The sequence below is a fragment of the Pleurodeles waltl genome, chromosome 4_2, assembly GCF_031143425.1.
Source record: "Pleurodeles waltl isolate 20211129_DDA chromosome 4_2, aPleWal1.hap1.20221129, whole genome shotgun sequence".
In the NCBI taxonomy this organism is placed as follows: Eukaryota; Metazoa; Chordata; class Amphibia; order Caudata; family Salamandridae; genus Pleurodeles; species Pleurodeles waltl.
In genome coordinates, this window is record NC_090443.1 from 14,383,590 (window position 1) to 14,410,771 (window position 27,182).

At 44.0% G+C, this 27,182-nt stretch overlaps 1 protein-coding gene across 12 annotated transcripts in view; it reads right to left on the reverse strand.

Moving 5' to 3' along the window:
• The window catches only part of CACNA1A (calcium voltage-gated channel subunit alpha1 A), a 1,156,221-nt gene that overhangs the window by 605,895 nt on the left and 523,144 nt on the right, over positions 1–27,182 (reverse strand). For all 12 annotated transcript variants that reach the window (XM_069230415.1, XM_069230416.1, XM_069230412.1 and 9 more), the window contains 5 exons: positions 24,721–24,810; positions 24,208–24,417; positions 20,840–20,952; positions 13,348–13,460; positions 11,805–11,936 (listed from right to left, as the gene is read on the reverse strand). In XM_069230415.1, coding sequence (XP_069086516.1) covers positions 11,805–11,936; positions 13,348–13,460; positions 20,840–20,952; positions 24,208–24,417; positions 24,721–24,810 — 658 coding nt within the window. The remainder of the gene's footprint in view (positions 1–11,804; positions 11,937–13,347; positions 13,461–20,839; positions 20,953–24,207; positions 24,418–24,720; positions 24,811–27,182) is intronic.

Sequence of the window (27,182 nt, forward strand, 5' to 3'; positions counted from 1 at the left end):
CATGACCAAATGCCTGTGGAGTGTGCTTTATTTCTTTTCTCCTTAAAAAAAGCAGTTGTGAATGAGTTTTCCTTGTGATTTGTTTTACACTAGTGACAGTTCTAAATTATAATTTGCTTTTATTTAAACAAAGATAATATTTGGTTTATATAGCCTGCAGATAGGCTACCAAAATCTAACAAGATGTTGTTTTTCAATCTGTTGTTGTGACACACATGTACACAACCACACATACCAGAAAGTTGTGATGTGTAATTATAGTTCTGCGACACTTTCCATGGGAAGTGCATTATTTGGATTGCCAATTACTTTGGGGCAGTATGACAAATCTACACTAAAGTTTGCACACCATGAAAGGGGCTAAGCTTCAGACAGACCAGTGCAGGAGAAAACAAATTGAAGGGGTTGGGGATTAAAAGAAACTTTCATTTCCCATTTAAGCTCTCTTAAGAAATGTTACTCTCTACTACAATATAAGTCTATGAACTGTTGTAAACCAAATGTTGTATGAAAGTAGAGTGTTTTTTGATTTGGTGTAAATGCTTTCAGTAGTTATAATGATATTAGCATCTTAAAAAGTGTTAGTTAAATGGACAATAAGGAGTTTTAGAAATGTCTTGGCCATTTAAACCTACAAGCTATAAAACTGTGTGTTCTGTCAAATTCGAATTTTTGATTAATGTGATAGGCTTACGTTTTTAACCATCTTGAAATTTGTAAGCTTGGCAAAATTCACAACTTTAGTTCTGTGAGGGAAAGCACTGAAGGAAGGCAGGCATGCTGACAGGTTGTAGGCACCAAAGGGGGTAGATATGATCACAGAGGTGCAGAAAAAGTAATAGAATTGACAGGCTAAAACATCCACACATTGGCTCTTGGTGAATGTGAGTGGGGTTGACCAATTTTTGTATATGGAGCAGGTCCTAAGGAAAGTTTACCTGGCCTTCGAATGGCAAATCTGAGTGCACTTGACAATCCATCTCGCACTGGTCAATTTAGAGATATGGTGGTCCTTGCAGGGTTTTGCAAAGGCTACAAAAAGATGACTGGACTTACAAAAACATTCTCCTATCAATGTAATACATGAGCACTTTCTTAACATGAAGCGTGTGAAGACCCTTTCTGCTACGTACTCTGGTTGCAGAAAGAAGATGTGCCGCATTATGGTCTGGTTCACATTGAAAGGCGAGACATCCTTTGGCAGAAATTTGGGGTTGGTCTAAAAAACGACTCCAGCCTTGTGAAACTGGATGAGCAGTTCCTGTATTGTAAGAGCTTGGAGCTCACAAACATGTCTGAAGGAGCTGACTGCGACTAAGAAAGCCACCCTTCCAAGACAAGAATTGAAGACTGCATGAGCGTAGGGGCTCGAAGGGAAGTCCCATGAGATGGGTAAAGTTCACATTCAGGTTCCACACAGGACCAAGGGCATTTTGGAGGTATTACTTTTTTATAACCCCCCATGAAGGTTTTAACGACCTGATCTTTGAGACATGTTGCCTTTTCTGTAAATATGCTGCAGCTGCAGTTAGGAGTAAGCATATAGAAGTGTCGGCAAAGCTCTAACACTTTGACACGGATTTGGGTGTTCATTGTGGGGTTCACCTCACTGGAAACAAGAGTGGGGCAGTGGGTTGAAACACAAAAAGGACCTCTAGTGCTGATGACAATATTTTGGAAAATGGGAACATACACTTCTGTGTCCAAATGAATGATTATGGCTTACGGAAATTTTGATGCCCTGAAGAAGTTCCTTGAGTGAACGAAACTCATTGGCTGTGTGTTTGTCCTGTAACGTTGACTCATGAAGTTTTAACAACTGTCTTGAAATGGAATAAAGAAGACATGGAACAATCATAACACATGTGGAGGGTTTAGGGAGAAAAAGAATAACTCTAGGAGGAACACGGCTGTACTAGTCTCCCTATATATATAACCAAAAATCACACAAATAAGTATGGGGTTCACTTATCGCTGGGGAGCTGCTAACAGGATATGTGCTTTATCCCCCTGCTGCTCTTGGCCCTTACTAGGTGAATAAGAATTGCTAAATGCTGTGGAGAGTCAGATGTCGATGGAGGGGAAGTTTCCTTTACGGACTAGGTGGTCTCACACACTATATAGAGTCTTGCTTCATCATATGACCACCTATCTCCACCCAGGTAGGACAGTGCCACCTGGGTGGACTCAATCTCACTGTTAAAAGAACAGGAGGGAGTGCGTAAATTTGTTCTGATCTGGAAAGATGTGGGATCCAGCTAACCTAGGGTATAGTTAAAAAACCTAAACAATCACCTGTGTGAAAGTACACTTTTAATAGTGGTGTCTGTTGGTGTGGTTAAAAACAAAAAAGGGACACCTCCGTGAGAACAAGGACTCACTGGGTCACCTATCTAAAAGTCGTTTGCCAACATGTTTCTGCCCTCTGCTCTGTGATGAGCCAAGGAAGGTCTTGGGGCATTCGTCAGGGCCTTGGATCCCAAAGTCTCAAATTAGAAAAGGAGAACCTACTCCAAAGAGTTGGGGAGAAAGGAAAATGGGCCTACCTTAAGCAAGGAAATACCTTGTGGAGGCCCTATCCCTGAAGGCTATTAGCCACAGGTATCCAGGAGGGGGAGTGTCCCCTTATTGTCACACAAACTCCAAAATTAGGCGCTCACTCTGCGCCTACTCTGTCCCCTCTCCGGACCGCTTGCAGGGAGTAGGTTCTCCTTTTCTAATTTGAGACTTAGGGATCCAAGGCCCTGACGAATGCCCCGAGACCAGGTGACTGTTTAGGTGTTTTTAACTATACCCTAGGTTAGCTGGATCCCACATCTTTCCAGATCAGAACAAATTTACGAACTCCCTCCTGTTCTTTTAACAGTGAGATTGAGTCTGCCCAGGTGGCACTGTCCTACCTGGGTGGGGCTAGGTGGTCATATGATGAAGCAAGACACTATATAGTGTGTGAGACCACCTAGTCCACTAAGGAAACTTCCCCCTCCATCGACGATCACACACAATAGAGTGCACCCACTGATCTGAGGTGATGTCATTCAAATGAGGGAAGAAGTACTTCAGCCTTCCCCAAAAAGGTGGTGACGTGTCGGAGACATATGGGGAGTCACTGCTTCCAGGAATGAGGTGCCTTTAGTGGAGACATCTTTGCTTCTGTCATGGCCATTCCTCCTGTAGGCCCCCTACTTACTGAGACGGAAGACTGGACCTGCTCCATCCATTCGAGGCAAAGTGACTCGAGGGGTCAGCTGACTGAACACTTGTTTTGAGCTATTGGGAAATAACAAGCTACAGAAGTCTCCCTGCAACTGCCCAGCTTACCTTCTTAACTGGACCTGTCTGAAACTACAATTTGACCTGCCTGAGCCCTGTTTGCCTCTGCTGGAGAGAGTTCATGATCCCCAAGTGGTGCCTCCCAAGGTCATGGGCCCTTGCCTGGCATCAGAAAGAGCTGTGCCTGGCTTAACTGAAAGTTCCACCAAATCCGTCATGATGCAACACGAAAACCTGCAAAGCCTCACTACAGAGCTGTAAGCTTAATCCAAACTGACTCCGAGCAACACAAAGCCCCATTGCATAGCTGTCATCTTCTTCAGAACTGACGTGAATCAGTGAGAAGCTGTACAAAGCCTTGCAGTATAGCTCATAGGAACTGAAGCAGGGTGATGCAAAGCCTCGCTACTCAGCTTCATTAAAACTAATGCTGGACAACTTCCAACACCTCAAAGACCATGCATCAAGGACGTAAGGTATTATTCTCAGTGGGCCAATCACGGTCCTGTACCCAGCCTGCACTCCATCACAGCCGGATTGAACTTGTCACTTTTTCCTGGTCCACCGCGGTTTCTATCTAAAACCTTAAAGAGGTTTATCCATATGTCCAGTTCTACTGATTGGATTTTTGCCATTTTGGTCTCAAAAATTTATTAAAATGTACTCTCTTTTTTAAAATTGGTGTGGGATTTTTCTTATGCTGTGTTTTCACTTTGTTACTGTTTGTGTGCTGCATAATTACTTTACACATTGCCCCTAAGTTAAGACTGACTGCTTTTGTGCCAAGCTACTAGAGGAATAAGCACAGGTTCATTTTGTGACTTTTTGCGTTTCTCCCTGACAAGGTTTGTGCTTGTTGCTGGAGCAGTTTTTCACCCCCTCAACCAACAACCTAATTCCTCACACCAAGCTAGCCTTGACTTATTTTTATCAAGACCATTGTCATGAGGACTCTCAGGCATTGGCTTCAGTCGCTTGTTCTGAGCTATATTGAGCTGCTTACTGGTTTGGGTCCCGAGTGCTCTCCGTATTTTACATTTGCTGTCTTTGATTCCCTGATATGCTCTGACCCTACCTCCAAGGGGTCTTCCGACACATCCATCTCACCATTTGATTAAAAAAGTCCACTGTGATATTCTCCTTGACAGGATTTCCTCTGGGTTGTAACATCCTCTCTTTGTAAATAACACATTGCCACTCTTTTTCTCATGTTCACTGACAACATGAAAAGCTAATGTCCTCAGAGAATAGATACTGGATTCTTGCTTTCTCAACTATTATATGGAAGTCAGATTTTCAAGAACCTGCCTGTCACTCATAATAGTGTTTGAAGCACCATATGCCAGAAGTATGATAGCCAGAGGTATGACATATTTTTGTTTACATAGAAAAGTTATTATATAACCCCAAAATATTTGGTGTTCCTGTATCCCCAAAAAATCAATCTGTCCAAAGTTAAGAATGTTTGTTAGTAATCCATACATCTGAGCCACGTTTGAGATGACACTGTCAAATGTCATTACTAAGAAGTGACAGGAACAAATTCACCAATTTACAAGACAGACATACATGACAATAATTATGATGTGTTAAATAAAATATTTCTAAGCCATCTCATCTACAGCATCTGCTGGACCTGGCCCTTTTTGCAGGGTCATTCTCAAACTTTTTGCCTTCCATCTCCTATTTTCTAGCCCTCTTTTTGTTGGCTTTAGGACTCTGAGCACTTTATCACTTGTGATCAGTGCTGAAGTGCATGTGCTCTCCCTTCCAAACTTGGTATGACTGACTTACACCTGATTGGCATATTTACTTTACCTGTAAGTCCCTTGTACAGTATTATACCAGCACAGATTGCACCACCAACAGGAGTAGCATTTCAAGCTTGTCTCAGGCCTAGCTGGTTACTGCTACCTGGCATTTACATTTACTTGCCAGGCCCGGAAGTCCCCTTTTACTACATATAACTCACTCTTAAGCTAGGCCCTAGGCAGCCCTATCGGCAGGGCGCTGTGAATGTAAAAGGTAGGTCATATGTCTTTATGTACTACATATCCTACTAGTGACAAACAGCCTATACAGGCTCTCACTACTGTGAGTGCTGCTCCTGTCATAGAATTGTATTGGAAATGCCCTTACATATGTCTAAGTTGTCTCTTCTGATCTATGAGGAATAGCATGGGCATGTTTAGTATATTTGTAATGGTAGTGAGAAATCCTGCTTATTGATGTAGGTGGATTTTTTATTACCATGGTAGGAATGCCACTTTTAGAAAGTGGGCATTTCTATGTCCTTATAACTCTAGTGCTTTGGCAGCCAGACTCCATTATACATCTGGGGCAGAGTGACAGCTCCACTTGGTGCATACTTTCCAGACAGCCATCACACAGGAGGGGCTGGTTGTGACAAAAGAGGCATATGCATACTGATGGACTTGCTAGGCTGGGGAGAGGGATGGTCTTCACACCTTACATGTGAATAGGCTGTGTCCAGCCCTCACACAATGGCCTGATTACCCTCTACTGATGTCTGCAGCCAGGGCTGAGACTGAAAGGGAAGTGTAATGCACTTCTGAGTATCTTTTGACGTGTCCCCTCAGATCAAAGACTTTTTGGGTACAAGTACAGAGGGTTGTTTCCTATGTGGTAGAACAGAGTACAGAGACACTGATGGACTGGACATTAGATGGTGCTGAAGGGGCTCAGCAGGAAAGGCCTTGGGACTGCTCTGCTGTTTGACTTACCTGTGACCTATTAGGTCACTAGAAAGACTGTCACTGCTTTTCTCTGGACGCTTGTGCTGGCCTGCTTGCCTGAGTCCTGCAGTCCTGTGCCCCTTCAGCTGTCCCCAGGGGTTGGGTGGTGTGTTCTCCTGCTCCCCTGCATTTCTGTTGTTGTCCTGCAGCTTGGCACGGGTGGAGTTTCCCCTGCCCTGGGGAAACATGTGGTGATCCCCTCATTCTTTCATTGTGGCTTGGGAAGAGCACTTTCGCTGCACTAGGAGTGTGAAGAGCATTTCACTCCTTGACCCCAGCGTGTGGAACAACACTTTATTGTTGTGTTTGCTGATGGGAAGCACGAGAAAGTGCCCCTGTGGCACCCTGTGTGTGCCCCCAACACAGGAAAGGTTGTGAGGAGCCGTGGAGCTAGCATAGATTAGCATGCTCCCTGTGGTGCCCCAGGAGACAAGCAGGCACTTGTTTTTGCTGAGGAATCATCGCAGCGGCCTGAGCCGCAAAGCAAAGACAGCAGGCTCACCTGAGAAGAACAAGGATTCCCACAAGCTCCGAGAGGATATGAACACTTGGTGTTGTGGTGGGCGGGGTACTGTGCCAGGAGGCTCACCCCACCAGGCACTGTTAGAGGAGACAGGTGGAATGCAGAAAGCAGTGTTAACACCTGCTCCTTGCCGGACCCCAGGGAAGCCTCAACGGAGGCCCTGTCTGGCTGAGTGTTGTTTGCTTGAGGCGGCCCCCTTGTGAGGAGTAGGGTTGCCTCCTTTCAAGGTGAGCTGCCTTCCTTGCTGTCTCTCCCCGACCCCGCCACAGAAGCACCAGAGGCCGCTGGGGCCTTGTTTGTGGAGGGTAAGCCCCTATGGGCAAATTGTTTTCTTCTTTTTGTGACAATACTATAGGCTGGCGGGACGGGTAGGAAACCCTTGACAGAGGTCCCGTACCTGCCCAGCCTCCCGGGGAACTAGCACGCACCCCATGAAAGAAGCACTGAGGCACTTTAACTTCCAAGTGCGAGGTGTCTTGGACAAAGTGTGTCCCGATTACCATATTTCATGCAGAAGAAGCGCAGATGCGCTGTGGTCCTCTTGTAAGAGGGACCGTGGGGTGATTATCTCTCTGTTTTGTTCTGTATCACCAGGATATGTTTTTATTCACTCTCAGTGCTTAACCTGCAGTTCAGGACCTGACGTTCTGGGAAATATTGTTCTTGCGTTGTTTGGTAGTGCACGTATTTCCAGGGCCTAGATGATCTGTGCTAGGGAGGGCGCGTAATGTTTTGTATGATTTATGCCATATGGGAATGTTTCATTGTATGCACATTTTTGGTGATAATGATGATCTGACAACTGATGGTTTTGCAGAATACTAGTAACCTATGTACTTACCTGACAACTGCTTGCTTAGCAGAGTACTACTAACCTTTGTGATGATCTGACAACTGCTTGTGTAGCAGGGCACTACTGATACATGTCGTTTTTTGGTCTAATGATGTTTGGTGCAATACAGTTTGTTTTTATATGACTTGTTGTAGAATTTTCTTTGTGGTATATTTATTGTGTCACCAGTGTTGTATGTGTTGTGCAAATGCTTTACACATTGCCTCTGGGATAAGCCTGACTGCTTGTGCCAAGCTACCAAGGGGGTGAGCAGGGGTTATCCTGGTTGTGTAGCTCTCTTGCCCTGACTAGAGTGGGGTTCCTGCCAGGCTCAGGTGCCTACCCTAGCCAATCAGGAACCCCATTTTCAACAGCATCCATTTGTCACTTGAGGCCAAACCAGCATAAACACATAACATAACAAAATGCTTAGGCATTTTGCATCCAGGATTGTAATCACCATCCCTGTATCCACCAGGTCCAATTCAGGAAAGTGTCGAGGAGGTAGCTTTTTAAAGAACACTACATATTGAAACAGTAACATCCCACAAACTAGCTACCTCTTAAATCACTTGTTGACTCCATACTTTTACCTCTCTACAGCGCTCCACTGTCTTTGGCTAGGTTTGCAGCATGTAAATACCACCTACTTACAAGCAAACAGAAAAAGGTTGGGTTGGTATTTAGTTAACAATGGTAACAGTAATTGCTCGGATGTCGAGCGGCAGTACTTACAATAGCAAGGGTGCCACTGCTGGAAAGACTCTACTTCCAGCGCACACCTTAAAGAATTGAAGGACCATCTGCAATTTGCCTCTGTAGCAGACCTAACAATGTACATTAAGATACCTGAGTAAGATATGAGCATCTTCTATAAAAATAGTCTCTGCTAGTGATATACAAGAAGCAGCAGCCCCTGCGCTTGTGTCAAAGGTAAATGAATAATTTCTAAGGGTATTAGAGAAGCAGTCACATTTTGACTATGCTGGAGATTCAAGGTGAAACACTTATGCCCTGATTTAAGCTAAAGTGACGCAGCGCGGTGCTGTACCAAAAATAGCAGCACTGCACCACTTTTGAAACACAGGGATGCGCCAAATTTACAGGAATATGGCACAGCTCTGCATTCCCCCCTGCGTTAAATTAAGCTGCCTGCGCCAACGCAGGCATCTTTGCACCATAGTGCAAGGGTGTCTGCGCTGAGGGGTTAGATTGTTTATGTGGAGGAAGGTGTCCCTCCTGCACATGAACAATCTATTATAACAATTTGGAGCTTCTATGTATGCTGCATGATGCAGTACACATAGAAGTACCAAAGCGTCATTTCAGAATGATTGTTTATGAGCAGGAAGGGACACCTTGCTGCATATAAACAATCATCCATGGCATTTGCAGATGCAGCACACATAAAAAAGGCAAAAAAACGAGAAGGAATAAAAGCATTGCTCCTCGTTTTGCCATGGGGGTGGAGTTCGTTTTTGGCGCAGCCTCAGATTTACTGTGTCGGAGGGACCATATTTTCAAGGAGGCTTAATGCCACAAAAAGTGGCGTTATACCTCCTTGTAAATATGGAGCAGTGATTAGCGCCACCGGAGCGTCATGAAAAATGACGCTCTGGTGGCTCTAGGGACTGGTAAATCTGCCCCTTAGTTTTACTATTTGTGAAGATTAGCCCTTTACTTCACCTGTGAAAATTGTGAACGGAATACAGGTCTCATTGGGTCCACAATGACCATTTGCTTAGAGACGTACCTCATTGCACATTTACCAAGGTGCATATACACATTTCCGCGCGCTCATGCAGCTTTTACATGAAAGCATTGACATACATTTTCAATGAAGATTAACTTGAAAAAAGGCACTCTCTGGTTTTGGCTTTCCCCGGTTCCCTGCTAGTTGTTAATGCCAAGAATGGAAAACAAGCTTCCAAAATCGTGTTGTCACTTTACATTTTAACCCGGAGAACCTGGGTGATCGTGCACTCCCTCGTATGCAAGAAATAGCTTCTTCTGAGATGTAACTGTTTGAGCAGTCTCTCTACCATCACTGTTACCCGTTTATTGCATAAGGATTTTTCTCTTGGCTCTTTATTTCTGGTTGGCTGTTTAAAAAACAAAAAGCATAATTCCCATCTTTTCACTGGAGTGTTGCAGGAAATAGGTTTCAGTTTTCGTTTTCAGTCATTGTTTTCGACCCAGCAGCTGATACACACAAGGCTTGTGTATCCTGTCTGTATTTTCCATCCAGTGATTCCATGTCTTTTCTGAGTGGCAGCACTTTGGAGATCATGGGTAATAGGACTACTGCCCTGGCCCGCATGGTGGAGACATGCTTGGAGCACGAGCTGCCTGAAATGCCACAACTTTCTTCTCGAGCTCCTTAACAGCACCTCGCCAAACTTCGGAAAGAGCTAGGAGTTAATGATGGAGGAGTAAGCAGTGGACTTGAAATTTGTGCAAAACAGACTGCACATTTAAATAAAAATTAACATTTACCACTGTGGCCTTCTCTGTGAACCAGGGGAGAGGCTCTTGGAGATTCCATGTACTTCATTCCGTCCCAAGATGTGTACATCATTTGAGTGCTGAAACCGTTAGAATCTAAGAGGCAGCGCTGGGTTGGGTCAAAAAGTTTAGCGCCGGCTACCGCCATTCCAATGTGCCAGCCGGGCGTTATATTTAAGCAATGACAGTAGCCGGCGCTGCGGCCTGGTTAGCGGCAAAATAAATTACGCTAACCGGGCAGCGGAGGCGTAGGGAAGCCCGGGGGTTGTGCATCAAAGAATGGTGCAAGTCAGGTTACAGTCAAAAATATTGACTCTAACCTGACTTTCGTCATTTTCTGACGCACAACCCCCATGGAAATGACTCCTGTCTTAGCAAAGACATGAGTCATGTCCCCCTGCCCAATGGCCTTGCCCAGAGGATCTACGTCACCTGGGCATGGCCACTGGGCACAGTGGCATGTAGGGGGACCCAAGTTAGGCCCCCCTATGCCCCTTTAAAATCAAAATAAAAAAAACTTACCAAAACTTACCTGGACTTACCGTAGATGGGTCCCCCCATCCATGGGTGTCCTCCAGGGGTGGGCGAGGGTGGCGTCCCTGGGTGCAGGGGAGGGCACCTGTGGACTGCTTCAATGGTCAGAGACCATGGAAATGAGCCCACAGGTCCCCTAACGCCTGTCCTGGCCCAGGCATTAAAAAGTGACTCTAAACAGGCTTAGAGCCATTTTTAAAGGCCCTCCTCCTATGCGTCATTTTTGCACGGGAGTATAAATAAGGCGCAAATGCCTCAGAGTAATTTTTTGCCCGGGAACACCTACCTTGCATCTCATTAACGCAAGGTAGGTTTCCACTGTAAAAAATTGACTCTAACTCCATAAATGTGGCGCTAGATGGGTCTAGCTCTAAAGTATAAATATGGAGTTAGGTTTGCGCCAAAAAAATGACGCAAATCCGGCGCAAACAGAGTATAAATATGCCCCTTAATTTTGAGGAAATGCTTCGAAAGTAATCAGTGTAATCAGTGTCAAATGGCTAGTAACAGTGACGTTGTGGAGAACTTTATTAATTGTTTCTAGAAGTTTTGTTTTTTGGCAGCAACAGATCTGAACAAAAAGGTCAGTCTAGGGTTTTTACAGGCGTTGGTTGAACGTTGACTCTTCAACAAAGATGATTTTCAGTTTGAATTCTCACAAATTGTGCTTTTTAGCGTTTAAAAGGTTACAGTTCAGTACATATGCCCATTTGTTTGTTCCAAGTTCATCTCAGGTGGCTGCTCTTCTGCAGTGAATGTAAAATGGCTTGTTGAATTATTGTGTGTCAATAAAAAAAATCCTGTTTCGAAATAATAATTAAAAAAAGAATACTGCCCATGCTAAAGGTATGTTGGGTAATGTAGGAAACTGTTAATTTCATGAGACAACGTCTCTTGACACACGTAGTTCTTTTTTAAAGGCGGCATGATCTCAGTCATGTTCAGCCCGGACAAAGGAAGATTCCGGTGCCGGACAAATGCCATAAATAGAGATGGGGAAGTATATTTTTTTTGGCCTCGTTAAGCAGCAATTTTGACAGGGCCTCGACCAGTAATGTAAATGGAAATAACTGACAGCGCCCACAATCCGGGTAGGGTTAGCAGTGAGTAGAGCAAGTCCATGGGCAAAGTAGGCGTCAGGTGGCTAGTGAATTGACAACACATCAATTAATTTAAATATAAGCATTTTTCAAAGTTTGACCTGGTGGCATCTTTATTTCTCTTTATGTCTGGTACACACACCACCAATTGCATGTAAACGTTATGGGGGACTTGAGCTCCAGATATAGAAACACTGCTAGAACTCCACTCTGAACGTTTTCCCATAAGCTATAATTAAAATAATCACACAATGCAGCAACAGACAAAAGAATGTACTCACTGTCCCCCAAAAAGCTGCATTCCTAGGAGGGCAAAGACGACGATGAAAAGGAAAAGTAGAAACAGTAAGCTGATGATGGATTTCATAGAACTCAGAAGGGAGACCACGAGATTGCGCAGCGAAGCCCAGTACCTGGATGAGGGAACACACAGCTGTTAGTGAAGAGAGAGCAACATAAGCATCAGTACTCAAGCATGCAAGCAGTATGAGAACCATCAGCATTCACAGATGAGATCTATCTCAATGCTCAGAACCTGAAAGTCGCAATATATTTTGGAAAAGGAATAGGCTTGATTTGGGAGAAGGGGTGGGTGAAATGTAAAAGTTGCATGCATTTTCTATGTGCTTAAACTTCTTACGTTGTCCTTTGGCCACAATTTTCGCAGGAAGTGTTTCTGCAGGAAAAGTCTATCCATAAATTGTATTTCATTGCAGATGGATTTTTGAAGATGTTTTCCTCAAAAACATGTGTCATATGAATATTTTCTTACAATGTGTTTTTAACGTCACTATTTGTGTCCAGTTTATAACATTTTGATTAAAAAAAATCACGACGCTTGAACTGGGGAAATGCGCGACTTCGCCCACTCCCAGTTGGGAGCCTTAGTGCATTTGGTTGTGAGGAGTGGACTGGCACACTAGAGCACACTTTGCTCGTGTCAGCATCCTTGTCACGATATGTGCCAATTATCCCGTTATTGCAGAACATTTACATATCCATCCTGAACGGAGGAGTCCTGTCCACTTGTGTTTACTCAGATCAAACTACTTTTTTCTGCTCCTTCTGACAACGGGTCGAATTTAGACTTTGAGGGCCTGAAAGAAACCACTGCAGTCTCACAGGAACTAGACTCCCTTGCAGCTGAAAGGTAGGCATGCCCCACTGTAATCTTACAACAAATTAGATCCCAGGGACAGCGGTGGGACCGGACAGTATCCCATTATTGACCTGCGGGTCGAGTGGTTAATACAGACTGGCTGATCGCCACAGGAAGACTAGACGCTGTCCAAGATATGGGGCAGGTCAGGGTGCAACATGGAAGCTGTTCAAATACCACCGTATTACGGCAGCTGTCTAGGGTGCACCAGAGCAGCACAACACCAACTCCAGTGCACTTTACTGAACAAGGGGCCCGGTACACACTTCTCTTAGGAACATATGTGGCATCAAGGAATACGGGGGCAATAGGAGAGGAGTCGTAGGGGACTAGGGAAAGGCGACTTGAGGAAAGAGTGTCAATCAGACAGGTAGGACAGACAAGGAAAGAGCAAGAGTGATGCCCGAAAAGAATGAAATGAGAAGGGCACAAAAATACCAAACAGCGAGAAGGCAAGAGTGACAAGATCAGAGACGGATTCATCTAAGGAAGAGGAAAAGCGAAAGGGAAGGTAGAAAAGTCACAGCGCTTAGGAAAATCAGGAAAGCAAACATACAAGAATGAAAGAGGTGGATGTTTAAGAGACGTACAAAATCAGAAAGCAAGACAAGGGCAGGAATTAGTGCTCGCACTGGTACACATGCTCTGTACTCAGGAAAACTTACTTTGTAACTTTAAAGATTCGCAATAACCTGAGAGCTCGTAACACACTTATTCCAAAAGATGTTCCGGGTTTCACAACAGCCCATATTACCTCGAAGATACTCCCGATAATGACCTGCAGGATGAGAAAGAAGTATGTGAGATTCCACAAACTCTACTACCACTAACATACACACACACAGTATATCGCACAAAGGAATACTTTGCGTACTCAACTGACGTCTGTCAAACAATGGATAAATGACCAGTCCAACGCACCACTGCCAAATAACGGTTCATTGATCAATACAATCAATCCCTGCCAAAGAATGTGCTCAACCTATCTCTGCCAAATGATAACTCATTCACTGGGTCACCACATAATTGCCAAAAGATGAAACATGCAATAGCCCAATCCTTATTTACTAAATGAGTGACAAGCTACCATCTCAACCTACTTCCAACGATTGACCATATGTCAAACGAGCACATCTTAGTTACTGATGGGCCAACTGTTTAAGCCCTCAAACAATGGCATCTGGATGGTGATAACGCCTTGCTCCATGGCCGTCCACACTCCACTCTGGAACCCCTTAAGGGCGACCTACGGGCCGTAGCACATCTCATCTAGGGCCTAAAGAAACACATATCACATCATCCCCATCCTCATGGAACTCCAACAGCTTACACCAGTTCCAAGACCAACTGCATCATTTACACTGCCATCACGACTAGCATCCCGCTTATCTTGCAGACAAAATCATCATCATTGTTGGCTCTCAGAAAACCCACAGCTAGAATACAATCTGAATTCATAGTAAGAAGTGTGAAAAAGGATAAACAAAGCAGCAGGCCTTTGACATCTATGCAACCAGGACCTGGAACAATTACTGTATTCACCAGGACTACCCCAATTCAGTTTCAATTTATGGAAGAGTCAAAGACTCTCCTCTTTAAGGAACACTACTCCACAAAGCATAAACCTTCCACAACTCTTCTATCACTCATTGACTTATGCTTTTCTTTGATCCAATACAGCACTCAGCTGCTTTTTGGCTAAGTTGGTGCTATAGAAATACCGTAAACATACATTTACATATACCAACAGGCAGCTCAACCCATCTATGCATAATGATGAATGAACTACCAGACAAATCAATCTGTGTTTCACGATATATCCATCTACCAATCCATCCCACCACTGTTTTGATGTAGGCCAGCCACAGGTAGAAACCATTGCTGCCAACCATAAAGCATCTGCTACCCCAAGTTATTTGTGTTCACCAATGTACCACCTGTTGATGTGTGTGACCCTCATGTTGGGTACATCCCACTGTACAGGCTGTTCTTTCTTCATTCTCTCCCTCTACGCCTGCTTCTTCCTAAAATAAAGCTCAGGTGCTGTACTGTGGTGGATGCAGGAAGGGTGTGACTGTTGTTTACTGAAGAAGTGGTATGGTGTAGATGTTTTGTACCTGTTCCATCCTTTGTTTCTCAATTCGTCCCTGCTGCTCCATCTGTCAGAGCTGAACCAGTCCTGCTCAGAGAACCATCTCATATGATGGGTTTCATCTGTATTAGTTTGTGGTTGACTGAGGTAGTTTTAATTGCAGGCGTGGCTCCTCTGCTATGGCGAAGGACCCTCACCCCCTCGTCAGCAGCAGCAGCTGCAAAACGTTTACAAAAAAACGATGATAAACTATGTTTATTATCAGTTTATTGTAAAAGAGGCGGGCCACGGGCTATGATGAGCACGGAGGGGGGTGCACATGTATGTTTGGATGGCCATCTCGGGCTGGCCAAACACACATGCATACTGTGCTCTCTCTAACCTGGTACTGTGTTTTGCCGGGCTGGAGACAGCAGGCAGAGACTCTCACTCTGCCTCGGTGCGCCTTGGTTTGATGCTCTGGTCAAACCGAACGTTGCTGCCATTCTGCAAACAGCATGACAGCAGCGTTCGGATTGACTGCAGGGCAGGCTGAGAGCCTGTGCCTGCAGCTGAAGTGCAGGCAGAGGAGCAATGCGGTGGTGGTGGCGGTGGTGGGGAATCAGATATTTTTGTTTTTAATGAAAACCCCTTCAATGCGCCACGAGCCGCTCCTCCATAATTGGTGTAAGGATGTTACCTTTTTGAGAAACTTCCTACATTTCTTTTCAATTTAGTGATCTTATCCTGCATTAGAAGAATTTTAACCAGACTCGTGTCTTTATTTACTTCAGTCTTTTAACACAAATCTGTATTTTAGTTCTTTCCCTCTCTAGTATGATGTAAACATTCCATGGTGATATGACCGATACCAGAATCGCACTACGCTTGGTGCATGGCAACATCTTGTTACCCAGTGACAAATCAATCAGTATTGCATCCCCATTACAGACCCCTGTATCATTGCATTCCGTTAGGCAGTGACCAAATTACTCCTACGCTATAGCGTATGGTATGATTCTGACCTCACCCCCCATGAAAGCCCACACGGCGACAGGAAGGAGATGCTTAATAAAAGGACCACTTTCTTCATTCTCCTCACTACAGATGGTTGGAAGAACAGCGGTCCAGTGCAATCCCTGATTGAAAAGGTGTCCTGGCATTTTACTCTTGGATAAATTATCCCTACCACTATGCACCACTTCTATTCTATGCTAATTCTGAAATTCTTCATCAGAGTAATACTGCCGGAAGTGCTGCCCTCATACTTCTATGGGGCCATATCCCCTACAGGTTTGGGTAAGGTTATAATCATACGCTGCTTATGGATCACAAGCGCAGTGGGATGTGTCAGTGTTTCGCCGGGGCTAATATGAAAAAAGAGCTTATGCAAAAAATATGTTTAACATGCTTTTCATTCAGCAATGACAGGTAACTCTATTTACCCACACCAGGACAGCAACTCAAGTAGCATGAGTGATGCACGTTGTGCGTTGCATTTAAACTTATTTGCCTGTCTCATACATCCAATGGGCATGTTTGAGACTTAGGGCCACATGTACGAAGCTTTTTGCACGTCGCAAACAGCGAATTTAGCTGTTTGTGACGTGCAAAAAGAATATCGCAATGCACAAACCCAGTTTTGCGATTCGGTAACCTGGATACCGAATCGCAAAAGGGGTCTGCGACTCGCAGTTAGGAAGGGGTGTTCCCTTCCTAATTGTGAATCGCAGTGCAATGTAGGATTGGTTTGTGATACAACGCAGGACGCGCCGGGATCTCTCGGCTGTATTCCTTTGTTCCCGTTTCGTTAGATCCATACCTATAATTGAGACAATTGATGTCAGAAGCTTTTCAATATGTACTGAACTAGCCTTGAGAAAGCCCTTGCTTATTCGCTAAAGGGGCGAAACACGTGTTGGCTGTTACTCCTCCGAACATTGCTACCTGATCTATCTCCAACTTTGGCATTACTCAATTGGACTGTAATTTTGCCGATTCTTGGAACTTAACATTTGCTTCAAGATTGTCACGAACTAACTGGGCTCTAAATCTGTGGAACCCCTGGCAACAGTGGAATTTGCGCAATGTTTTGCCTTGCAGCTACTCACGTTTCCTCTTTCTAATTATAATAAACGACTGCTGAACATTCATCAATATTAAGCACTGTGCTTATTAATAGAAATTCTTGATGTGGGAACTCACCTCCAACTAACCTAGTACTGTTATTATTGGGAGGTTAAGGGTCCAGGCCTTCCGGTTTGTAGTTCCTACAACCTTTTTCACAAATTTGGCATTCTCAGGAAGTCACTTGGCTGGACTCTCTTCTCTTTTCCCAGGATTGGTTTGTGACTGCAAACGCGGTTGCATACCAATCGCATTTTGCACCCTTTTAAAAAGGGTGGTAAGCCATTTGCAAAAGGGAAGGGGTCCCCATGCGACCCCTCCCCCGTTGAGAATGGCACTGCAAACATTTTTTCAGAGCACGCAGTGGTCCTATGGACCACTACCTGCTCTGAAAAAATGAAAAGAAAAAGTTACATTTTTCGTTTTTATAATGCATCTTGTTTTCCTTTAAGGAAAACGGGCTGCATTACAACAAAAAAAACTGCTTTATTAATAAGCAGTCACAGACATAGTGGTCTGCTGTCCGCAGCAGGCCACCATCCCTGTGAGGGCCGCCATTCGCAAGGGGGTCGCAAATTGCGACCCATCTCATGATTATTCATGAGGTGGGCATTTGCGACCCCCTTGCGAATAACAGATGGTGTCAGGGACACCATCCAACATTCAGAATTGCGACTTGAAATTTGTGGGTCGCAGTTCTAAATGTTGCTACATCTGGCCCTTAGTGCCCTGACAGAAGCCTTTGACCTTTGATGGACACACGTTAAGGCTGAAACATGTAGGCACATATGTTATGACTCGCACAGTCATTATAACTTACTCACATCTCTCATTTCTTTAACCTTATTAAAGAAAGAAAACGTGAAGTCCCTTAAATATTTTAAAATCACCACTCTAACAGTAACTTGTAATGAAAGATGCTTCCTATTAAGGTAGCAGCGCACTCTGGGTATGAAGCAATACCCAGGTTATCCAAATATGAAGGGCGTGACTTCAGTGAGTGGGTGAGGGTTTTATTAAAAATATATGAAACCTCTGTCCCCATTGATAAATATTTAAAGGATTCCTATACTATATTGTTTTGTAAACATGATGATGTTCATAACCAAAAAAGAGAGAGTGCCCCATGGCCCATTTTTAACTCAGTAACCCCCCCCCCCCAAATAACAGCATGAATATATTCAGCAAGTAAACCGAAAGAAGATGCTATAGTAATCATGAACTCTCTCTCCAGCATCTTCAAGACGAAAATGTTACTTACTTCTAACACTAGTTCTGCATTATAGGAAAACTCACTGAAGTCATAAACGTACAATATTCCTGCCTATGCGTGGGGACCTCGGAACACTTCATATATTAGAGTCAATCTGTAGTTAGAGCTGGACACTATATAAAGACAGTACAGTTTTGGTAGCATTTTTCCGAGAGGGAAAAACCCCATTGAAAAACGGCCTTATGCCACATGTAGCGCCGAGCCGCCGAGTATCCTAAATAACTTTATGTCTTCCATCATTGTTGGGGAAAATGCAAGGAAAAGATGGCTGTCGGGACATGGATTCAAAGATAGCCATACAGTGAATTAAGAATTCAGCCGTTTTCTTGTCGCAGTATGCACTGTACCGACAGTTTGCCTCACACCCCAGTTCATTTAGATGGTTATGTGATGTGAGTTATTATTATCCAATGCTGTTGACAAGCGTGGAGGTGGTTGAGTTTTTATTACTTTAGTGAGGATTCTTACAATGTAGAACTAGTATTACAAGTAAGTAACATTTTCTTCTGCTTTTTTTTATCTCACTGATGATAGTCATAGATTCCGAATACAATAGAAAGCATACCCCAACTAAGACCGCAAATAGTAGTTAATCAAACAAACTCTTTCTGCTGGAAAAGTAGTATCACTGAAAAGTACTGGCAACAAGATAATCTGATTTATATGAAAATCTGAAACTACCTTAGGCAAAAAAGAGGGAAGCACTCTAAGCACTTCTCTATTGCTATGACACACTGCTTATGGCTCTATTGCTGAAAGAGCTTTATTCTCACTGACCCTTCCTGCAGAGGTAATTCCATCTAAAAAACCTTACTTCCATGAAAGGTGCTACAAACAGACCTTGGGGATGGGTTCAAACAACACAGCCATTAGTTTTGACAAACACAGATTAAGGCCCTCGTAATGATCTCGGCGGTTTCCGCGCTGGCAGTCAATAGAAGACCGCCAGCGCGACTACCCCCCCCCGCCGGCCATATAATGTATTCCCCGCTGGGCCGTAACATTGACAGCGGCTCCAAATGGAGCCGCCGCCAATGTTGGTGTGCGGCGCGTGCAGCAGCACCCGTCGCACAGGTCACTGCCCGTCAATCGGGCAGTGACCTGCATGATGGGGCACTGCGCGGGGGCCCCTGCACTGCCCATGCCAAGTGCATGGGCACTGCATGGGCCCCGAGGGGGGCTCCAGAGCACCCCTTCTGCCAGCCTTTCACTGGGGGGGGAACCCGCCAGGAAAAGGCTGGTTGAAAAAGGGGTCATTATCCGGAAAATAATACCCTCACTGTCTTCATAATATGGCGGTTCAGACCGACGTGCCGGAGGGTCAGGTTTGGGCTGTTGTCTTGTTCCGACGATTTGCACTCCTTCTAAAATCTTGATGTTGCTGATTTTACCATCACTGGTGTTAAGTATTTTTCTTCTACCACCTGGCACCAGTGGGAGAATAGATTTTGGAGAGGTCAAGATTTCAGTGTAGGAGTCTAAGTCAGTGGTGTTAGTGGAATCACAGGAGTCTATATCTGAGTCATCGACGTTGATGGTGCTGTAAAACCCCTCAACTGTGAGGATGTTGGCGATGGACTTGTAGATGACAGCTGTTCCCAGAGTGACAGGTGTATTTTGTGTGATTTTGATGATGTTTTCTTCACCTCCTCTCTTTAGATCTCCTTCTGTCAGTGTCTTTCTCATGAAGGGGAATAGCTTCAGAAAAGGGAGCTCCCTCTGGTTTTCCTTCCTTGCTTCTTCCTCTCTTCCTGTGCTCTGAGTTCTTCTAGTTTCTTTCTAAGACAGATCCCACTTCTACTTTATTTGTCATTTTTGATTACATTTGCAGTCTTTCACTGAATGTGTGATTGAAGGCACACCACAGAGGCTGCATGAGGGTCCGACCCACCCTTTTGTCTTCCACATGAAGTGCATTTTATGAAAATAGGAGCATTTTATGTGGAAAAATCCAGTGAGAGATGACATAAATTGGAGCAAAATGTAGATAGATGCTGAAAACTTTGATTGCATAATATAAAACTTCACTACTGAAGTAAACTTTGAAGAAAAACTGGGTAGTAAACTCCAGAAGCATTGTGAGATTTTCTAAGCGCAAACCGAAACAATAACTAGGGCTGTGAGGAAAACTACCAAAAAGACTGCATGCTGGAACAGGAAAACTACTGAATTCTTAAAGGAACAGGGAGCTGTGAGAGTATCTTTGACTCTATGACATGACAGGCCTGTTTTACCTACATTTTTCCCTAACAGAGACGGAAGGTAAAAGGTAATTTGAAATACTATTGCACATATCTTCGGTTAGTTGCTGAAATGTGGGCCTTTTTTTATTTAGAGGTTCAACAAAGAACAGATGACAAAGAAAAACTACAGATGGACTCTAATATATGGAGGAGGTGTTCCAGGATCACCACTCATGTCTGGGAATATTCTAACTACTACTATGAGGGAGGCTCCTACAACGCAGAACATTAGGAAGAATATGGCACTGGTAAAAAAAAGATCTTCCTACTGTCAGGACCAGCATCAGAAGGCTGCCAACTACCAGTAGGGAGAAGGTGATACCTGCATTAGTTACTGCATGGACCTACTCGCTAAGACCACTCAAGAACATTCTCCACATACACAATATGTGCAACTGAAACAACCACATACCGTCAGCTTTTCAAAGGGAGTAGGCACTTACTGCACAGTCGAAGCAGTTGAATGAAGAGTGAAAGTAAGGCCTCGATCCCAGCCCATATATTTTTATAAACATTTCGGACATAAAGAGTCCCAAGAAAATGAATTCTGCAAAGTCTGTAAGAGAAAGTGAGAGAAACAGAAGAGAGTCATGGCAAGAGAAATTATGGCAGTGTCTTACTAAAACATATGTCTTAAATAGTTAGGTAATATGTAGTGACTGCCTTTTTATACACACATTGGCCTGCATCTCAAGAGTTCTGCATATAAAAACAAACATTCAATTCCCTGTAGAAAAAACTGAGCTCCTTCAAGTTTTACCCTGATGATAGATGAGTAAAACTAAGAGGGGAAATATTGGTACACAAGCAAAGAGGAAGGACACCAACCTATATCTACATTCTCACTAACATGCTTACGAAAGCATTATTCTCACTACCCAACTCTGATCTGATTCAAGTATGACCCTGCCTTAATCAATGTTAACTATACTAACAGCTGGACAGATGCAAACCTGGAGCAAAAGGCCACATAGAAAATGGGGGTCAAAACATTATCTCTTGTCCTATGAGCTGATGCAATCCTGTCTAAAAAAAAGAGAAGCCCAAGTTTGGCCCTACCATACGCTCTGTTCTGAGAAATACTTCCTGATTTTCCTTGAAGTATTCTACAAACATGGAGAAGGGGCTCTACAACGGTTCCTGCATGGCTCTTTAAAGTTGGTGAATCCTGTATTGAGCTTGGTGTTGCCTTTTACTCTGGGGGAAACTCTGTAATGGATGTGTAATGTTCTCTAAACTTTTTGAAACTCTAGAGTAGATCTCACGATGCTCTCTGTATTTGTGGAACACAATTAGAGAATAATGCACATTCTAAAGTAGGATACATTTACAAGGGGTGTTGTAGTGTACGCCAAGCTGGGAGAAACTTGATAATATTTCTTTTATGCCATCTAACTGGGTGACACTCTAAAACAGGCCTTACGTTGTTCGCTACACTTGGAGGCAAACCGCAATATGTCTAGCAGCGCTTTGTAAGCTGGTGCAAAATGTACCTTGGGATTTACAGGTAAGTGCTCTCTCAAATGATAGAAAGCTCTAATTAGATATTGCTGTGTAGCATTTACAGTATCCCTCAAGTTGGCAAATGTTTAGTTTAATTTAACAATGGCTAATTAGAGGAAGCTTTCAAGTGAGTATGGCGGTAGTTGCTGGGCTGGGTGAAGATTTTGGTAGGTTTGGCACTTTCTACACTGGCAAAAAAGGTCAAGCAAATGATTGTGGTGCTTTTCAGTTGTGAGAGCTTGCACAATGAGCATCTCAGTGCTTTTTGAACTGGAGAAAATCTGGGATTAGTTTCATACAGCTCTTTGAATGAAGAGAAGACCGAGCTGGTTCTTAAGGCATATCCAAATCCAGTGACTCCCAAGTTATACCTAGCAGAGCTCTCTGAATAAGAAAATATTCTGGTTTGGAGTTTAAGACCACTCTGAATTAGGTGAAATCCTGGTTGGGATTCTCTGAACTGGCAAAACCTTTATTGGGTCATAGTTCTTTGGTTTTGTAGTAGTCAAGGTTGGGTGTCACAGAACTCCTTGAAAGGTAAGGAAGACAAGGTTATCTGCTTGAAACTACAGGTCTTTGCCACTGGTATCATTTATTAGTCACAGATACACATGCTTCAATTATTCCCTGCTGTGTTAGTCAGGAGAAAAGTTAAATCGGCAAGGACAGAATGCACATATTTATGATGGTACTTTTAATCACACTTCCTCTTCACCTTTGAGCTGCTGGACCTGTTTATTTAACTTGTGGTAATGTAGTGGAGCCAATCAGTCTGTCATCAAGCAAGTTTGGTTGTCTTAGACTATGACAAGTTTTAGTGTGTTGAGAGGTACCCTGTGTTGAGTTCCAGGAAGTTGTTGTGAGGTTACTCATGGCAGAAAGTCTCAGTGACAAGGTTGTTGGCAATGGTCTGGATGTCTATTGTGTTAGTGTACATCAACAAGAAGGTAGTCAATCATAAGCCAGTCATCTGCTAGAAGAATCTCATTGATGATGAATTAGGTATGAGAGTGAATTTGAAACCATTGCGATGCATTGTAGGCGTGATGGTAATCAGTGACTGTTTAAGTGGCAACATGATTTTTAGAAGCTGACTAGGAGCCACAGACATTTTTTGCAGAATATCCAAAGAAGAGGAAGAGATAGGCTTATCCTGTTACATCCTTTGAGACCTCATCTCCGCGTCCATTTCTGCTCTTATTAAAAGTTGCAGGAGTAAGAGACACACTATGAAGCTAATTCCAAATTTAAGGAATGTGTCTCTTTGAGGATTAGCATTTACCCTCAAAGAAATGCATCCCTAATTTCTTTGCCTCTCAAAGTGTTTATTAAATATTTTTCAGATGTCACAGTCTTTGGACGTGTGATGAGGGTGAAGGCCGGAAATGCAGTAAATAGACATACCACATCATATTGGTCACATCATCTTCATGACCCCATAAATATGAAAGAATTTGAAAGGGGTATTTTTCGTTGTACTGGAAGTCTTAGACATGTTGAAAAAAAAGAATAACGCCAATTACCCAGAGACAGGGCCCAGAGAGGCTGCCTAGAAATGGTGGTAGCATCTGAGCACTGGGTGTTGACTACAAGGTGCATTGTAAGGACCTCCTTTATGTTTGGGCAGTAACAAGACATCTGACTAACACTGATGAATGCACCTTGTGCTCAAATCTTGTAATCCGTCCTCATTTAGAGTGCTGGGCTTCTCAGTTTTCCTGATTGTGGAGAATTCACTATCTCTGCTGCTGGGAACACCCTCACAGTTAAAGAAACTCTGGCAAAAATGGTGTTGGAAGGCCCATTCTTTTTACCTCCACTAACTAGTGGACGTAAAAAGAATGGCCCAAACTCGTGAACATCCACCAGCATGTTCACTAGTTGTTTTTTCCAGTCTGGCACCACCAAGTACCGCATGACCTCAATGACCAGAATCATTTTCAAATAGTCCACCACAGTTTGGAAGAAAACTCACAGGGAGTAAATAATACTGCTTTTAAAATAAATAAAATAAAATAAAAACTCCCTCTGCTGTTCTAGAAGAAGAAGGTTCAGTGAAAAACCCACCCAATACAGTGGGTAGCATTAAATATATGTAACTGTTATCTAGGGGTCAGACTGTTAAACACTAAAATATCCCTAGGGTTGGTCGACACTGGGTCTGGCGAAGAAAACTGTTCATGGTACGTAGTTTGGTTTAGTAATAAATTGCACTGGCTCCCACTATATGATTTTCTAATTCATGGCACCATTAGTAATGTAAGCAGGTGGTTTAAAAGACCCTGAAAGTAAGAACACTGGGACTCACAGAGGAAGTCGGATAGCCAGTCTGGCTGGCCATAGTGGACAATGGCGACACACAAGGTGTTGAGTGCGACGAGGCTGAGGACTGTCCAGTAGAATGCCTGAGTTTTCACCATGCGGCGGATGTAGAAACGTAGCCTTCGCTCCCTTTTGTGAAAATATGAAGCGTTCTCCATCTTGGCACTTTTGATACTGGCGCGCGCGAAGGGAGAGCCTGCCAAGAGACACAAGAGAGACATTTAGGTAATCCCAGTCATGGAAATCAAAGAGAACAAGTTTCTGAGCCAAAAACTCAATTAACAGAAGCACGGGAACATCGAGGGCCTGGATTATTTATTAGGCTTTCTGCAGTGGTAGAATGGTCATGGACTGAAGACCCAGCATTTTGCCACAGAGGTGGAGCGTGTGGGTGTGTGTGTTTTGCGTTCACATTCCAACGATAAGACGTCGCAATTATTTACAGTGCAGCCAATAATGAGAAGCGGCGCTCCTTTATGGATGCAGTGAAAAGTCTTACCCACAGATGAGATGTCAGCCAGCGGATCTTCTGTGTCCTCTGCGTTAAGCAGGTCGGTTTTACTCCTCTTGATGGTTCCCCTCCGCAGTGCTCCAACAGTAGGTACAAGGAGAGAAATATATTGTTATTCTTGGCTGCCCTCTGTGCTTTGGAGGCTATGTCTTTATGGGGTTCCACTAGGCTCTTCCAAAACAAGGTTTGAACTCGAGTGTTTCTAGCGCTGCTTGTAAATGCTAGCTTTCTCCAATTCTACAAAGGCCGCTGGGCATGCACCACTATTCGGACGTGCAACATTCTACAAGCAGGGAAGACTTACATCATTGTCTGCTAGTGGTGTTCTTATAACTGGCTCTCATGCAGCATGTCCAACATACAGTACTTTTATATCCTTCCTCAAAGGCTGATCACATACAACAGTCATTAGACAGCAGGCTTCTATCAAGGAGGCGCTCCGAAATCATCCCTCATACAGTGCTTGGGCAGCATGATCTACACTCAATGTTTCTATACCAGTATCCACAGTACTCTATAGAAACATTCCTCAGAACGGGCCGGGACTTCATTGTCTGTGAGAAAAACTGCTAAATCAAATGGCAAGGCACAAATGTGACTTGCTCAACCAAAGGATGCAAGGCTGTTGGGTAGATTTACATGTGAACATTTTTATGAATTTGATTGAATGGAGGTTATTCAGATCTCACGGCCAAAACGTTAGTAATAGGAAAATGCCCATTGAGCACGGAGTGATAACTTTTTGGAAATTGGTAGTCAATAAGACAAACGTTAGTTATCTGTAATTCCAGTTTTTCATTGTTGGTGACCTCAATATTAATAACATAAGAATAATTTTTAGGAATCTGCAAGGATGCAAATATGTTTTTTTACAAAACGACTTAAATATACAATATGGATTATAACCATCATAATAGAGATAAAACGGAATGTAGACCTAACCTACAACGTAAACTGACAAGCTCTTTACTTTGGGGCTGGGTGCATTACTCCCTAGACCCACCTTTGGTGTGCTCAGAGGTCCGATTTGGATAGATGCGGGTTTTCCCATTCTTTTTACTAACTGTGGTGAATTAAAATGGCAGTGGGAGCACTACGAGTCGATGCTACTTTTAAGATGGGCATTGTAAACGCAGTTGGATGATCACCAAATAGATACGGTTCAGGCGAAGCAGCCAATCAACCCATTGTCCTTCCAAGACTGCCACCCAGATCAGCACTGGCAAGGTGCATCGCTGCCTGTTGCGACTGCCAGTTTGTTTTAAAACATGTTGCCTAAAATTGGACTGCCTCTGCTATCGTGGAAGATGGATGACTGCTGGTGATGTGACCTTAATGGAGCCAGTGCTTGGGTGGCAGTGACACCTCTCGCAGAGGGCACAACGGTACATTTTCCCAGCGGAGGTCACTCGTCTCCGACTGTGTCCTCCAGAAATTAGCTGTTGGGGGATGGGCGGACCCTAACCTAGTTACAAATAATGAGGAATAGTACTCTGAGGGAGGCAGACAAGATGTGGACTCACTAGCTTGGACTGTTGCTCAGTGGGTGGGGTTACCCTCGAATTGCCTCAAACTGATTCTGTAAGTACATTACCCAAGTCTGGACTGCCTGCACATGGGTTAAATCACCTAACAATTAATACAACAGGGTCATACACGGATGGAAACAGGCAAAAAGCCATTAAACGTTGCCACTGAGGTTACCAGAAAAGCTGTGAGATCAGCGTGGCATAGGCTTTACTTTTTGTTTTTGCAGCCAGCCCTCCCAGCTTGGTCACCTTGCTTCCTCTTCCCAGAGTCACAAATGCAGCCAAAAAGATGTGTGTCCTGCAGCATTAAAAGCCCACACTTTTCTCAAAAGAAAAGAAACTAAAGAAGGCACTCCCACTGAAGGACATAGCTGCGGCACCTTATGACCTTCATCTTATGAACGTCTCTCTGTAACACATAAGGAAGCTTATAATGGATGGTTATAAGAGTTTGGGGTCTACGTTCAATACCCTGAACAAAGGCATTAATATGATTCATGAAAAGTGTGCCATAGAACCGCTGAACTCTAATTAAGGCCCTCATTACAACATTGGCGGTACTGACCGCCTACCGCCACGGCGACGGCAGCCAACATACCGTCGCCGTGGTTACCAGCCGCCCACCCGCATAATGACCGTAGATGGAATTCCGCCAGAAGACTGGTGGAATACCGTCGATGTTCGTGGCGGCGGACAGCGGTAAGGTGGCGCTGTCAGAAGCAGCGCCACGCCAGCAAAACACTGCCAACCGTATCATGAGCAATCAAATCAAATCAAAAACATTTATAAAGCGCGCTACTCACCAGTGAGGGTCTCAAGGCGCTAGGGGAGGGGGTTAGTGCTGCTCGAAGAGCCAGGTTTTGAGCTGCCTCCGGAATGCAGGGTGGTCCTGGGTGGTCCTGAGGTTGGCGGGGAGGGATT